The 17,602-nt window shown below is 37.7% G+C and overlaps 1 protein-coding gene across 1 annotated transcript in view; it reads left to right on the forward strand.

The window, feature by feature from the left end:
* The window catches only part of LOC124975826 (broad substrate specificity ATP-binding cassette transporter ABCG2-like), a gene marked incomplete at its 5' end in the record, with an annotated part of 41,801 nt that overhangs the window by 23,797 nt on the left and 402 nt on the right, over nt 1-17,602 (forward strand). Inside the window, 2 exons of the mRNA XM_047538339.1 lie at nt 4,017-4,099; nt 16,502-16,594. Of these exons, the coding sequence (XP_047394295.1) occupies nt 4,017-4,099; nt 16,502-16,594 (176 nt within the window). The remainder of the gene's footprint in view (nt 1-4,016; nt 4,100-16,501; nt 16,595-17,602) is intronic.

Below are 17,602 nucleotides of genomic sequence, written 5' to 3' on the forward strand. Positions count from 1 at the left end.
TAGGTCACTGTTGCATGCCTTGGAGGGTTTATCTTGTTCCTGACCTCTTCCTTGCTCTCTGTTTCCTGGCTGCCATGAGGTAAGTAGATTTCCTCCACCACACCCACATGCCATGATGTTCTGCCTCATCTTACTCCCAAAACAACTTACCCAGCAGACTGTGACCTGACGTCTGTATATTTATGAGCCCAAATAAATCTATCTCTTGTTTTATTTGGTTTCCGTGTTGCTGTGACCAGTATACCTGACAGCACAAAAGGCTGCCCAGCTCATGGTGTGTCCAGAAGCAGAGAGAAAGAGAGAAGGGGCCACAGAACAATGATTTTGCGGGCACATTCTTCTCTGTCCCCAGTGAATCATCTCTTTCAGGCACATCTCACTTGCCTGCAGTTACCACTCAGTCTTTCCATTAGGTTACAACTCTCACAATTCAATCATTTATATCTGTATATTCCTGCATTATTATAGGAGCTTTTGGGGAACACCTCACACCCAAGCCATAACAGCTTTTTTCTTGATTTTGACAATTATTTGGTCAAAGTGGTAAAAGTTGAGAAACACAGCAGGTAAAAAGCAATTAACTTCTTATTCATGTAAGGCTCTTTAAGTGGTTTTCTGGACTGTATAACTCAAAAATGATGATGATATACACACATTAGAATGAATAATCTTAGTCAAAATTTTATTTTAAAAAATGTATAGTGAAAACAATATCATTCATATGGCACTTTCTAGCAGCTGTCCACTATCATTTATTGATTCATTCAAAAATTATCTTCCAATATCATGTGTTCCATTTGAAGTCTCTACTACAGTAGTGAATGAAATGGGCAAAAATAAAAATTTTTTGTTCCTAGATAATAGACTTGACATGATTTGTAAAAATGTTGATTTGATCAGGTGCATTAACTTTGGTAGCCCAGTGATCAACTGGGAGATACTTTAATAAGTTGATTCTTTAGAGTGATTTATTCATTAGGCTTTTCTTACTTGTCTCTAAAACTGATTTATAAGTGGCAGTTCTTGGCAAGTCATTATCGGAACACAGGATTTTTCTGTGTTTGGATCTTGGCTTCCTTAGATAAGATCCATCTGCGTGCATGGATCTTTTTTCCTTATGAGTGGAGGGAAATGTTAGCCAAATAAAGAAAATAGAGAGCATTTGAGATGTCAGAATGAATTATGCAGAAGGTTTAATGAATGAAAATGTGGAAATGAAAGAGGAGAGGACTGGAGGTAGGCAGAAGAGGAATTGTTTGCCTTTGAAATCAGGTGTTGAAGGAACCTACTGTCATTTTTATTCCTGAAGGTGGTTGGTTCCATCCACTGTCTGAGGGAAGAGTCTGTAGGCAGAATGTTGTTCCTTATGATTGACTCTCCTCATTGAGAGATTCTAATCTTGGCAAAGCAATATAAAAATCAAAGAATGTGCAGTTTGTGCACAGGAAGTTACCAGATTTAACAAGCGTATTCATGGTGGGGTTAACTCCCTTAAATAAGATGTGATGATGTTCTTTGCTCCTTTTGATCAAATCTGTAGTGGGTGTTAGTTAGCACTCTTCAAGATTTATATATATGTATGTATATATATATATATATATATATATATATATATATATATATATATATTTGTGCATATATACACACACACATTTTTTTTTTGCACTCCTGAGGATTGAACCCAGAATTTGATACATGCTAGGCCAGTGCTGTGCCATTGGGATACATCCCCAGCCCATTTTTTTAGTTAATCTTAATGCCTATGTCACACAAAATACTGGTTCTACCAGTTCATTTATCCATCATTTATAGAGAAATCAATTTAGCTGGTTATTTTGATTTATTATTTTTATTATCAAGCATTGTATTTCTGTGGAGTATTATGATATGGCATGTTGTTTGCTTTAATGGACTGACTTCTCAGCATGAGTACCAGAGTTTTCATATTTAAGTATTGTTGCTTTCCAAATGCGTCTGAGAGCCTGCATCCTCATTTCAGTCATGGTGTTCATTGTTTCAAACTACTTTGGTCCTTCTGTTTTGGCATTTCTCTCAAGCACTTTTGTGTCCTGTTGTCCAAGGGCAATATTTTATTCCTAGATAATAGACTTAACATGATTTGTAAAAATGTTGGTTTGATCAGATGCATTAACTTTGGTAGCCCAGTGATCAACTGGGAGATACTTTAATAAGTTGATTCTTTAGAGTGATTTATTCATTAGGCTTTTCTTACTTGTCTCTAAAACTGATTTATTCGGGTCTTATCCAAGAAATATATGGCAGTTCTTGGCAAGTCATTATCGGAACACAGGATTTTTCCGTGTTTGGATCTTGGCTTCCTTAAGATTCGAACAGCAGGCCCAGAGCCTCTAGGGCACACATTCAGCCTACTTGTCTCTTCAGTGAACTCCTTTCCACAAAAGCAATTCCAGCAATGTTCAGAGAAGCAGCAGTCTCTAGAATAAGGGTAGAGTCTTGTAGTTCCCTGAGCTTAGTGGGACAGCTCTTGTTCAGGTTTTAAATGTTGAAATGTTAGATTAGATGTAGGCAAACCATTTTTGGTAAATGCTGGAAAGGTAAATATTTCAGGCTTTCAGGACCTCACAAAGTCAGCTCTGCCACTTCATTATAAAAGCAGCCACACTAATACATGAGCAAATGAACATGGCAGTGATCCAATGATCTTTATTTGTCATATTGAAAGAAATATTATTCTTGATCTTCCCACCCTCTCCAAGTATTGAAAATAAATGGAAAACCATTCTTAGCTTCTGGGCTTAACCAGATTAGTGGCTGACCATTTTTGGCCTTTGGGCCATAGTATACTGATCCTTGCTATAGGGTTTTGTTGTTGTTGTTGTTTTTCTTTCCCTTTTTAGGTACTGGGAATTTTTTTTTCTTGTTTGTTTGTTTGTTTTCATAGAGGGATTGAACTCAGGGGCACTCAACCATTGAGCCACATCGTCAGTCCTATTTTGTATTTTATTTAGAGACAGGGTCTCATTGAGTTGCTTAGTAGCACCACGCTTTTGCTGAGGCTGACTTTGAACTCCCAATCCTCCTGCCTCAACCTCTGGAGCAACTGGGATTATATGCATGCACCATTCCATTCCTCTTGGCGGTACTGGGGATTTAACACAGGGACTTTATCATTGAGACACCTCCCATACCTTTTTAAATTTTATTTTGAGACAAGGTCTAGCTAAGGTGCTTAGGTCCTAGTTAAGGTGCTGAGACTGACCTTGAACTTGCATTGCTCCTGCCTCAGTCTCCTGAGTCACTGGGATTACAGCATGTGCCACTGTGCCTGACTCTGATGTAGGGTTCTGAATCTTGTATAAAAAAAGTGACAGTGCACTTTTTCCTGTGCAGTGGGGATTCTTCACAGGCTAGAGGAGAGCGTATCACTACTTCCTTATCATTTTAAATTCCATTGTTAGAATTTGAGAGTGGTATTAAAATTTTACCTGTCTCTTCATTTTTCAGTGTTGTGGATCAAACCCAAGGTCTGGCACATGCTAGGCAAGCATTCTACTGCTTAGCTACAACCACTGCCCTGAAATTTCATTTATTTCTCACAATTAGAGCAAAGTTATCCTGTTTTAACTTGAACACCTTGAAGTAGAAAGCTGTGCTCATTCACTGGCATGAAAGTTGAGAATTTAGTTCAAGTCAAAATTCTGAGTTTGTTCCCAAAACATTGTCCTCAGATGCCTTCCTCACTCTGCTAAACCATGTGGTATTTGGGGACAATGCCTGGTGGACACTACAAATAACGTTAACTTGTCTGGTGACCTGCTCTTTTGTCCTGTCAGTATCCAAAATACAAAATCGTTACAATTTCAATTTAATTTAGAAAGTGTTCTAATAATAATCACTGTTTGATAATTCCTCAGTGGCACCGCTCAATCCATTTAAAGTGTGTATTTCAGTGGAGAGATTTGATTAGGTAGTAAAAAAGTTTTGCTTGTAATTGAATCTCTCTCCTTCTAATTTTCATTTTTCTCTTTGAAAAGACAGTTGGCACATTGCTTATGGGACTGTGCATAGGTGTCTTCTTGTATGTTCTGAAGTTTGTTTCTTCTGAAATCCAACATAGGTAAGTAAATTTGAATCTCACCTTTTAGAAAACACTGTCATTTTATTTAAGCTTATGAGCATCCATTAAGAATTTGAAATTTATGACAACATAGGGTAAACACAGCTGTTTCATCATGGGGCAGGATCAGTTAGTGTATTGAAATTGAAGAGTTACTTTTCGGTTTCCCACGTGTACATGTGTGTATGGTGGTCAGTTACACACATCACATGCACATCCTATCCAATATTTAAGTACGGTGCCATGAAGGACATTCACATTGTCACCACCATCCAACTCCAGACCTTTTCTTTATCTTCTCAGAGGGAATCTTCAGCTCACCTCAGAGTAACTACCCACACCCACCACTGCCACCTCTGCAGCCATCTGCAAATTTCTGTCTCTGAATGTGGCCATTCCAGGAACCTCACAAATGTGAAGTCAGACAGCACTTGTCTTTTCATGACTGCCTTATTTTCCTAAGCATAAAGAACTCAAGTTTCTTCCAAGTTGTAGCACGTGTAATTTCCTTCCTTTTTTAAGGCTAAATAGTATATGTGTATAAACTGCATTTTATTTATCCACTCATCCATTGCTGAAAATCTGGGTTGCTCACACCTTTTGGCGATGCTGCTATGGGTGTACGCACACCTGTTTGAATCCTTCTTTCAACAGTGATTTGGGGCACATATCAGCAGTAGAATTGTTGGATCATGTGGCAGGTTTGTTAATTTTTTTAAAGTCCTGCCAATAACTGTTCTATGGCATTTTGCGTTCTTACCAGCTGCACACACAATTCCAATTTCTTCACATTCTCACAAAAACTTACTATTTTTTTCTTTTTTAAAATAACAGATCCTCAGTATCTGTGAAGAAATATTTGTTTTAAGTACTTTGCAAATTTTAAAATTGCAGTGTTTGGTTTTGGGATGTTTTGGTTTTGATGATGATTAGAGTGCTTTATATGTATGGATTTTCATCCCTTTCAGATATATGACTTACACATATTTTATGTGATTCTGTGGGCTTCTTTTCACTAATTCATGATGTATTTTATGCAGAGATTTTTTAATTTTGAAATCATCCAGTTAGCCTGTTTTCTTGGGTGGTTTGAGAACCAGCTTCTCAATTTTGGTGTTTGTGTCACTTGGGAGTGTAGGATAGATGGACGGAAATCAGTTGTTCCTCACTGTCATATGGAAAGCACTTACATCACTGTTATGATCCTTTCTAATGTCAGTCATAATGGGTCCTTAAAACTCTCATTCCATGATGCCATTTTAAACAGCTGCATCATGTTCTGAACATAAATCCTAAACATCCCAGACCTCAGGGTTCTCATCATTATTCATATACGGTAAAGCACTACTTTACTACGGTAAAGTGAGGCACTGGGCTCCATGCTAGACAGCAATGGGCAATGTTATCTCACAAGGGTCAGAGGAGTGAGTAGTCTCATCCCCATTGTACTGTTAAGAACAGTTGAGGAATTTTTATGTTGAATCTATTTTTTTTCATCTGAAAAATATTTGTTAATGAAAGTTTGGTATTTGTTGGGGGTACTTAATGACTGAGTTACATCCCTAGCCCACACCCCTTTTGTAATCTTCTTATTCTGATAGAGTCTCAATAAGTTACTTAGGACTTTGCTAAGTTGCTTGCTGACCTCAAACTTGTAATCCTCCTTACAAAACATCCAGAATTGGTGAGACTACAGGCATGGGCCACCACATTTGTTGAGGAAGTTTTGAGGCAAAGAAAAATATTAATTTTATTGATTTGCTAGCATATGACAAAATAGCTACAGTAACATTTTGAGAGCTCTTGCCTTTTGTACAAGGGGGAAGAGAGGTCTAATGAAGGGAAAATCTGGGAGCGACTCAGTTTGTGCCTCTTTTTTTTTTTTTTTAATTTATTTTTTATTGTAAACAAATGGGATACATGTTGTTTCGGTTTGTACATGGAGTAACAGCATACCATTTGCATAATCATACATTTACATAGGGTAATGGTGTTTGATTCATTCTGTTATTTTTTCATTCCCCCCACCCCTCCCTCTTTTCCCTCTATACAGTCCCTCCTTTCTCCATTCTTGCCCCCCTCCCACCTCCCATTATGTGTCATCATCTGCTTATCAGCGAGATCATTCATGCTTTGGTTTTTTGAGATTGGCTTATCTCACTTAGCATGATATTCTCCAATTTCATCCATTTGCCTGAAAATGCCATAATTTTATTATTCTTTATAGCAGAGTAATATTCCATTGTATATATATACCACAGTTTCTATATCCATTCATCAGTTGAGGGACATCTAGGTTCTTTCCACAATCTGGCTATTGTGAATTGAGCAGCTATGAACATTGATGTGGCTGTATCTCTGTAGTATGCTGATTTTAAGTCCTTTGGGTATAGGCCAAGGAGTGGGATAGCTGGGTCAAATGGTGGTTCCATTCAAAGTTTTCTAAGGAATTTCCACACTGCTTTCCAGAATGACTGAACTAATTTGTAGCCCCACCAACAATGTATGAGTGTACCTTTTTCCCCACATCCTCGCCAACACCTGTTGTTGCTTGTATTCTTGATAATCACCATTCTAATTGGGGTGAGATGGAATCTTAGGGTAGTTTTGATTTGCATTTCTCTTATTACTAAAGATGGTGAACATTTTTTCATATGTTTGTTGATTGCTTGTAGATCTTCTTCTGTGAAGTGTCTCTTCATATCCTTAGCCCATTTGTTGATTGGGTTAGTTGTATTTTTGGTGTAGAGTTTTTTGAGTTCTTTATAAATTCTGGACATTAGTGCTCTATCTGAAGTATGAGTGGAAAAGATTTTCTCCTACTCTGTAGGCTCTCTCTTTGCATTGCTGATGGTTTCCATTGCTGAGAGAAAGCTATTTTGTTTGAATCTATCCCAGTTATTGATTCTTGCTTTTATTTCTTGTGCTATGAGAATCCTATTAAGGAAGTCAGATCGTAAGCCAACAAGTTGAAGATTTGGACCTACTTTTTCTTCTATAAGATGCAGGGTCTCTGGTCTGATTTCATGGTCCTTGATCCATTATGAGTTGATTTTTGTGCAGGGTGAGAGATAGGGGTTTAGTTTCATTTTGTTGCATATGGATTTCCAGTTTTCCCAGCACCATTTGTTGAAAGAGGCTATCTTTTCTCCATTGCATATTTTTGACCCCTTTATCTGGTATGAGAAAATTATATTTATGTGGTTTTGTGTCTGTGTCCTCTATTCTGTACCATTGATCTACCTGTCTATTTTGGTACCAATACCATGCCATTTTCGTTACTATTGCTTTGTAGTAGAGTTGAAGATTTGGTATTGAGATACCCCCTGTTTCATTCTCCCTGCTAAGGATTGCTTTAGTTATTCTGGGTTTCTTATTCTTCCAGATGAATTTCATGATTGCTTGCTCCATTTCTGTAAGGTACACCATTGGGATTTTAATTGGAATTGCATTGAATCTGTATAGCACTTTTGGTAGTATGGCCGTTTTGACAATATTAATTCTGCCTATCTAAGAACATGGGAGATCTTTCCATCTTCTAAGGTCTTCCTCAATTTCTTTCTTCAATGTTTTGTAGTTTTCATTCTAGAGATCTTTTATCTCTTTCGTTAGATTGATATCCAAGTATTTTCTTTTTTTTTTGAGGCTATTGCAAATGGAGTTGTTTTCCTCATTTCCCTTTCAGATGTCTCATCGCTTGCATATAAAAATCCTTTAGATTTATGCGTGTTGATTTTATAGCCTGCTATTTTGTTGAATTCATTGATGAGGTCTAGAAGTTTTCTGGAGGAGTTTTTTGGATCCTCTAATTATAGAATCATGTCATCGGCAAATAGTGACAGCTTAAGTTCCTCTTTTCCTATTCGTATCCCTTTAATTTCTTTAGTCTGCCTAATTGGTCTGACTAGTATTTCAAGGACAATGTTGAATAGAAGTGGTGAAAGAGGACATCCCTGTCTTATTCCCATTTTTAAAGGGAATGGTTTCAGTTTTTCTCCAGTAAGAATGATGTTGGCCATGGGCTTAGCATAAGTAGCCTTTACAATGTTCAGGTATGTTCCTACTCCCTATTTTTTCTAGTGTTTTGAGCATGAAGGGGTGTTGTATTTTGTCGAACACTTATTCTGCATCAATTGAAATAACCATATGATTCTGATCCTTAAGTCTATTGACAGGATGGATTATGTTTATTGATTTACTGATGTTAAACCCTCCTTGCATTCCAGAGATGAACCCCACTTGATTGTGGTGCACGATTTTCTTAATATGTTTTTGCATACAGTTTGCCAATATTTTGTTAAGGATCTTTGCATCTATATTCATCAAGGATATTAGTCTAAAATTTTCTTTCCTTGTTGTGTCTTTGCCTGGTTTGGGTATGAGGGTGATATCAGCTTCATAGAATGAGTTTGGTAGGGTACCCTTCTTTTCTATTTCCTGGAATAGTTTGAGAAGTATTGGTATGAGTTCTTCTTTGAAGGTCCTGTAGAACTCAGCTGAGAATTCGTCTGGTCCTGGGCTTTTCTTGGATGGTAGGTTTTTAATGGATTCTTCCATTTCATTACTTGATATTGATCTGTTTAAATTGTGTAGGTCTTCCTGGTTCAGTTTGGGAGAAGCATCTGTCTCTAGAAATTTCTCAATGTCTTCGGTGGTTTCTATTTTGTTGGAATACAGATTTTCAAAGTATCTTCTCATTATGTCATGTATTTCAGTGGTGTCTGTCGTGATATTTCCTTTATCATCATGAATTTTAGTAATTTGAGTTTTCTCTCTCCTACTCTTTATAGTGTGGCTAAGGGTTTGTCTATTTTGTTTACTTTTTCAAAGAACCAACTTTTTGTTTTGTCAATTTGTGGAATTGTTTCTTTTGTTTCAATTTCATTGATTTCAGCTCTGATTTTAATTATTTCCTGTCTTCTACTATGTTTGCTGTTATTCTGTTCTTCTTTTTCTAGGGTTTTGAGCGGTAATGTTAGGTCATTTAGTTGTTGACTTTTCATTCTTTTCTGGAATGCGCTCCATACAATGAATTTTCCTCTTAGTACCGCTTTCATAGTGTCCCAGAGATTTTGATATGTTGTATCATCGTTCTCATTAACCTCTAAGAATTTTTTTATCTCTCCCTGATGTTTTCTGTTATCCATGTTTCATTCAATACCATATTATTTAGTCTTCAGGTGTTGGGGTAATTTCTGTTTTTTATTTTGTCATTGATTTCTACTCTCAGTTCATTATGATCTGATAGAACAAAAGGCAGTATCTCTATTTTTTTGCATTTCCTAAGGGCTGCTTTGTGGCATAACATATGGTCTATTTTCGAGAAGGTTCCATGTGCTGCTGAGAAGAAAGTGAATCCGCTTGTTGATGGATGGAATATTCTATATATGTCTATTAAGTCTAGGTTACTGATTGTGTTATTGAGTTCTATGGTTTCTTTGGTTGGTTTTTGTTTGGAAGATCTATCTAGAGGTGACAGTGGCACATTAAAAACACCCAGAATTATTGTGTTGTGGTCTATTTGATTCCTGAAATTGAGAAGGATTTGTTTGATGTACAGGGATGCACCATTGTTTGGGGCATAAATATTTACTATCATTATGTCTTCCTGATTTATGGTTCCATTAAGCAGTATGAAATGTCCTTCTTTATCCCTTCTGACTAACTTTGGCTTGAAGTCCACTTTATGTGATATAAGGATGGAAACCCCTGCTTTTTTACTGAGTCCATGCGCGTGGTAGGTTTTTTCCCATCCTTTCACCTTTAGTCTGTGGATATCTTTTTCTATGAGATGAGTCACTTGCAGGCAAGAGACTTTCTTTTTAATCCATTCTGCCAGTCTATGTCTTTTGATTGATGAGTTTAGGCCATTAACATTCAGGGTTATTATTGAGATATGATTTGTATTCCCAGTCATTCAGGCTTATTTTTGGTTTTTAAGTTGGCTTGGTTTCTCCTTTGAGTGGTTTTTCTCTAAGGTAGTTCCTCCATTTTCTGACCTACATTGTTGTTTTTCATTTCCTCCTCATGGAGTATTTTGTTGAGAACACTTTGTTGTGCAGGCTTTCTATTTGTAAATTCTTTTAACTTTTGTTTATCGTGGAAGGATATTATTTCATCTTCAAATCTGAAGGTTAGTTTTGTTGGGTATAGGATTCTTGGTTGGCAAGTATGTTCATTCAGAGCTTGAAATATGTTGTTCCAGGCCCTTCTAGCTTTTAGAATCTGGGTTGAGAAGTCTGCTGCTATCCATATTGGTTTCCCCCAATATGTAATCAGTGCTTTTCTCTCACAGTCTTCAAATTCCTATCTTTATTTTGAATGTTAGGCATTTTCATTATAATGTGCCTTGGTGTGGATCTGTTGTGATTTTGTGCATTTGGCGTTCTGTAAGCCTCTTGTATTTGATTTTCCATTTCATTCTTCAGGTTTGGGAAATTTTCTGATATTATTTCATTGAATAGGTTGTTCATTCCTTTGGTTTGTATCTCTGTGCCTTCCTCAATCCCAATAATTCTTAAATTTGGTCTTTTCATGATGTCCCATAGTTCTTGGAGATTCTGTTCATGATTTATTACCATCTTCTCTATTTGGGCAACTGTATTTTCAAGATTACATATTTTGTCTTCATTGTCTGAGGTTCTGTCTTCCAAGTGGTCTAGTCTTTGGGTGATGCTTCCATTGAGTTTTTTATTTGGTTTATTGTTTCCGTCATTTCAAGGATTTCTGTTTGTTTGTTTTTTTGAGAATCTCTATCTCTTTGTTGAAATGATCTTTTGCTTCCTGCAGTTGCTCCTTCAGCTTATTGGTATTATCATTCATTGCCTGCATTTGTTCTCTTATCTCATCCTTTGCTTCACAAATCATCTTAATCATGTATAATCTGAAGTCTTTTTCTGACATTTCTTCTACCATACTGTCATTGGATTCTATTAATATAGAATCTAGATTTGTTTGGATCATTTTCTTCCCTTGTTTTTCCATGTTGTTTGTTTATCTTCCCCTCTAGCAGTGCAGATCTGGGGTATTGCAGATTTCCCCCTATAGGCTTATAGTGGCCCTATAGGTTTCCAAAACCCTTTTTTTAAGGGGAGATCAATATTAGCAGTGCCCAATTCAGACACTATGCAATCCTAGACCAAATAGCCCCTATGAGGACAATAACAATATTGTCATAATAAACAGAATGAGTTCAAATATTATATTCAGTAAAACAAACAGATTTGCAATAAAGTCTGGAGTTTCTAATGGAGGACAAAGAGGATGCAGAGGGATGTAGAATGTAGCTGTTAATTGGATAAGAAAAAGTATATAGAAGTTCTAGATAATAGAAAGGGTAAGAGTGTAATCAAAAGAAATTGGATGTTAGCATGCAAAAAAGGGAGAAAAAGACTCTGAGGGAACAGGTAAACAAAAGGAAAAGAGAGCAAGAAAAGTAAAGAAATAAAAACTTAAAATTTTTCAATAAGGAGAAAAAAACAAAATCTACAGTATAATAGTCATATAGTAATGAAACCTCCCAGTTTTCAGTAGCCTGATGCATGAGAGGTACCTGACAATGAGCTTCAATCCTCCAGCAGGCTTCTCAGGATGGGATTTGCCCCACCTAAAGATTATCCAAATGGTCGCTCTGGCTCCCAAATGTGTTGGCAAATGGGGAGTTGCAGCTTAGGGTGTGGATGTGGTCAGCTGGAGGTCCTGGAGGCGGGGAGTGGTTGGTCAGGCAGGGGTCCTGCAGGTCAGATGTGTTTGGTGTGGTTGTGGGATCCTCGAGGCCGGGTGCAATCAGTCGGTCTGGGGTCCCGGTGATAGGGCGCAGTCAGTTGGTCTGGGGGTCCTGGCGGCAGGGAGCAGTCAGTCGATGTGAGGGCCCCAGAGGCAGGGAGTGATCAGTTGGGCTGAGGGATCCTGGAGACGGGGCTCAGTCAGTCTGTCCAGGGGTCCTATGGGGCCTGGCTGTTGTCTCAAAATGGCGACAGCCACGTGTAATCAAATGTGCAGGTGCTGTAACAATGAACTTCCAGACAACAGCATGCAGCTGGCGATGGATAGGCGAGAGGCAGGTAAATGGCGGATGATAGGTGCCTGACAGTGAGCAATCTGCACTCAAAAAAGGTGTCGATATGCTGGCAGACTGCAGGTGATCACAGCAGACAAATGGGGTAAACAGCAGGGGATCTATGAGCAAAAACTGCCTCACCAAGAAACAGGTATCCTCTGCTTGAAACTGGAGTTACAGAGCATCAAGGAATGCAGCCTCCCTCTAGTCCGCCATCTTGGATCTCAGTGTGTGCCTCTTAAAACAAATATGAGCAATGTCCACATGGTGCTTGAGGGTAGCTTTTCATCAGGCCTGTTGGCACCAATTCCCAGGTCGGCCCTTCTTAATGACACTGATTTCCTTATTCTTCATGTTGATAAGTGGAAGCATATGATAACCCAGCCTCAGTCAGGAAGAATGGTAATCTTAATTCCCCACAGATAGGGAAGGGGAGAAAGAAAAAGTAAGGAAAAGAAAAAAAAACATCATGTCAGTTTTTAAATAAGCCTCCTGTGTTTGAGCAACAAGATGCATACTGAAAACCTGAAGTGAACCCTGGATACAGGCCAATTGTTCTTGAATGGAAGAATAACCATAAAAGTCAATTCTTTACTCAGGTAAAGGAATTTTCCCTTTTATTGAATTAGATAGTGTTTTCCTACAAAAAAGACAATCACTACAGATTTTTCCAGAGTTAAGTCACTTTTTTACCTTCTAAAGGCAGAGATCTCTGTATTTTTTGTGCAACTCTGTTAGTACTTGTTCCCTGGGTAGACACCACTTCTTAACCAAGCTCAGCATGATCACAGGGTCTCAAGGTGATGAACCATGCATACTGTGTAGTGGGAGGTGCTTGGAAAAAATGTTGATATATCTGTCATCAACTGCAATTTTAAAGAAGTGAAAAGCTATTACAGGTGTTTCTAGAAAAATCCAGAGAAATACAGGAATATAGTCATTTCTTCAGGTGTTTTCTGGAGAAATTGGATACTACCCTTACTTGAACTTGCATTTTTCACCGTCATATGCTACATTTCTAGAAGATTTTGGACTATGTGAAAGTGGCCTCTTGTGTATGATTTATCTGACTCTCCTTTTCGTGATCAGGTGATTAGTGATTGATTGTCTTGGTTAGAAAATAATGTCTCAGTTTCATCTCTGGAACCAAGTGGTTAGAGCTTTCTTTGGGCATGAATATCAGTCCTTCATTTGAAATTGCTGGGAAGACCGCGGTTTAGTACTTTTCTTTGGAATCAAGAGCTGTCTTAACACGTTCTCTAACCTGTGTAATTGAGTACCTACATTTGAATCCTGTGTACAGTGTGAGCTCCTTTGACTTTATAGCTTAATTGGATTGTATGGACAGTTAAAGAAATTAGGAAATAGATGTTTTTAAAACAATATTTGGATCTAGTAATCCTACTTCAGGATATTTACAGAAAATATATGAAGTCATTTGGATGACGTGGTATATGCACTATGTACAACAATAATTGAGGAATCAATTTAAGTGTCTATCAGCCGATGGATGGATAAGGGAAATGCATGTATGAACAAGGGAATGCTGTTCAGCCACAGGAAAAGAAATCATGCCCATTGTGACAACATGGATGGAATTGGAGAAGTTTCTGCTAAGTCAAATAATCCAGACAGAGAAAGACAGAAGACACATGTTTTCACTTATATGTACATTCTGACCTTATTAGACTTTAAAAACAGAGTAGAATGGTCATTGCCAGAAGCTAAAGTATGGGGTAAATGAGGTAATGAAGGTCAAAGGTCTAAATCTGATTATGATAGGAATAGATTTTTCTTTTCTTTGAGATACATTGAACAGGATGGTGAATGCAGCAAATAATACTATACGATTCAGAATTGCTGAACATAAATTTCATATGTACTCACCATAAAGATGATGAAAATTTGAAGTATATCAACTTTTAAAAAAATGTTTTGTTTGTTATAATTTGTTGTATGTGACAGTAGAATGCATTTATACATTTAAATGAGATCATACATAAATGGAATGTAATCTCTCATTTTTCTGATTATACATATTGTAGGATGACATCAGTCATGCAGTCATTTATGTAAATGAGGTAGTAATGAACCTTGGAGGTAATGAATATCTAGATAACAGAGTCATTTTATTATTCTTTTGCATTATAATACTCTAGAGGCACTTTTTCACTGATCTGAGTCCCCAGCCCATTTTATTCTTTATTTTGAGACAGAGTCTCACTAAGTTGTTTAGGGTTTCCCTAAGTTGTCGAAGCTGGCCTTGTACTTGTGATCCTCCTGCTTTAGCCTCCTGAGTCTATATAACTAAAAGTTACATAACTGGTTGTCTCTTGGGCCTGGCTATTTTCCACTCCTTTATATTACTGTATGAACTTTTATATTTCAAACATTCTGAGAGAACAAAGGTGTGTGCTACCACTCGCATATTGCAATTTATTTTTGAAGCATAACATTACTTTGTGTCCCACAAATGTTTGAGTATAATTTTTCAATTCATAAATAAAAATAAATCAGATCTACATTTAGATATGGCACATGATTGCCACCTTGAAAATCATTGGATGCATTATTGTTCATCATAAAAACCTGTCTGTGATAAAGTAAATCCTCTTATGTATTAGAAGGAATTTTACTGTCTCCTTTTTCAGAATTATGAATATTACTGTATGGTTAAGTGTGAAATAACAAACTTAATTGAATTTTTCTCTGTCCCGTGGTTTCGAAATTGACATTTAGCTTGATATTGCATTTACAAATACTAAAAGTTATATATCTGGTTGTCTCTTGGGCCTGGCTATCTTCCATTCCTTTTCATTATTGTATGAACTCTTATATTTTAAACATCCTGCACCCTTAGTTCCTCATTCCTGAGGTGTAAGAAAATATCTTTGTAGAGAAGCCAGGTGGTGCCCTAATTTTCTGTCAGTTAGAAACTACTGAGGACTAGTATGGCCTTATGTGGCTGATTTGAGGTGACAATAGAATTTTTATTTCAGTAGAAAACACACATTCACACGATTCACCTGAATTCAGTGAAGTTCACTCACTGGTTCTATGAAGGATAGCAGTTATTATAACAAGGATATGGCTGGGAAATGTGTGGATGATGTCTAGGTTTCAAATAACCTTGTCCTGAGGAATGAGGAAAAAATTGTCTATGAACTCTTTTCTTTAGGTAGCTGGAATTATTCACAAGCATTTACATTTTTAAAAATGCTCTCCTGTTTTTAGGTCATTTGAATGATAAACACATCCTCTTTATATGTTTATACTAATATCCTCCATTTCAGTGTAGTCATCTGGTTAGGCAGGGAAGCCCATCCCTATTTCATGGATGTTGGCAAGCTCCCAGGAAATCCTTATTTATTTTGAAGTATAAACTAACTGAACACTTTTCTTCCTAATCCTCAATTATTTACTGGAGATATATATTAATAGTGTTCATACAAGTTATCAGATTAATTTTATTATGACTGAGCATCAGTTTCATTTCATTGTCATCACTCTGGAAACCCAGCAGGAAGGAAGGTGGCTGTCCCACGTCAAGGGTGGTGTCGAGGCTTTCTGGTGGTCGTGAGTGGGTGTGTCCGGTGTCTAGCATTTTCCTTCCACATGCCTTACTCTCTGCTTACTTCACTTTAAAACCAAACTGGATAATTGAATACCTTCACCCTTTATAGCTTATTTACCCTAATATTTCTCTTCATACATGAAGAATGATTCTCGGGCATTTTTTGTAAGTTAAATTGAAGGTGAGAGTGTTAGCTCAGGCTGTCATAGCAAAGCACCATAGACTTGGTGACTTACATGACAAAGCTTTGTTTTGTTTCAATTCTAGAGTCTGGAAGTCTAGGGTGAGAGCTCCCTTTGAGCAGGTCAGTCTCGTGTGAGGGCCCCTCGGTGCTTTTAGGTGGCACCTTCACCCTGCATCTCTCAAGACACAGAGTGTCTGGTGTTTCTTCCTCTTACAAAGGCACCAGTACTATCAAGGGGCTCCACTCTTATGATAATCTAAATCTTATTACCTCTCTAAGGACCTCCTCCCTGTACTATTGCATTTTTTTTCTTTAACGTGAATTTTAGAGAATACAAGTCATTGCTCACCAATCCACAGAGAAATTTCAACATGCACCATAGTGTGGAGTAACCGAGCAACCACTAAGTGCACACCGAAGAGACCTGATGGGGTCATGCTTTCCTGCCTGTTTCAACCTGAAGAGTTCTACTCCTTATTTTTATATATCTTTGATGTTACATTATTTTTGAAAGGAGTTTTGTGGGAATAAACCAATCTAAGAGTGCTCATTGATTGAGGTGCTCTTGTTTCATTCTTTTGACAGAGTATTGGTGTTCTTCTTCCTGATGGCCTACCACTGTCGCAGGAGTTCATCACTGGCAGCTTATGTCGTTGAGCGCCAGAAGAAGCGGTTTATGTGAGTTGGTCTCTGTTCAGGGAAGGGGCATTGCTGGGTAGTGAGCAAACTGGTCCCATTCAGTATTGGGCCAAGGATTTGAGAATGGGGATTACTGGAAGATTTCTTTCCTTTTTGTTTTCTTTTCCATTCCTTATTCTTTAAATTGACATATTTAAATTGTATATATTTATCACATACAACACAAAATTTTGAAGGTTATTTAAGGTTTACCAATATTAATTGAAAGAAGCAATCTTGAGTGGAGTTGAAAATCAAGAACTTGTGAGGCCTGCTACCAAGGAGAAAACAGTAAGGTTTGGGTGTGGTCAGCAAATCCCAATTCTGCAGAGAAAGTAAGGAAAAGGGGGATGAGAAATATGTTTTGTTCTTAGAAAGCAATAGGTCATAATGACCCTCTCAAGGAAACTTTCAGAGGCTTCTATAGATAAAAATATTGACTTAAGCAGTACCTGCAGATTGGATATGAAACCGATAAAGTATGTGGCCACGCATAGCTGTGAGTGGATCCAAAGGTGGAGAGAGCCAGAGGACTATGGTTTGGATGTGTGGTACTCCCAAAAGTTCACGTGTGAGACAAGGTGAGAAGGTTCAGAGAAGAAATGATTGTGTTATGAGAGCCTTAATCCAATCTGTGAATTAATTACCTGATGGGACTGAGTGATAACTGAAGACAGGTGGAGTGTGCTGGAGGAGGTGGTCATTGGGTGCATGGCTTTGGGGTACATATTTGTATCTGGCAAGTGGAGACAACTCTCTGTCACTGCTTCTTGATCATCATGTGAGCTGCTTTCTTCTGCCACACTCTTCTGCTGTGAGACAGGATGAATGGAGCCAGCTGCTGCATATGGATGGAGACTTCTAGAACCGTGAGCCCCTAAATAAGCTTTTCCACCTCTACAGTTGCTCGGGTCAGGTCTTCAGTCACAGCAGTGAAAAAGCTGACTAGAAGCAGACTTATAGGAAAGAGCAGGATGGTTTTGTTCTTTGTGGTTTTCAAAGATGGAG

The sequence above is a fragment of the Sciurus carolinensis genome, unplaced genomic scaffold, assembly GCF_902686445.1.
Source record: "Sciurus carolinensis unplaced genomic scaffold, mSciCar1.2, whole genome shotgun sequence".
Classification (NCBI taxonomy): Eukaryota; Metazoa; Chordata; class Mammalia; order Rodentia; family Sciuridae; genus Sciurus; species Sciurus carolinensis.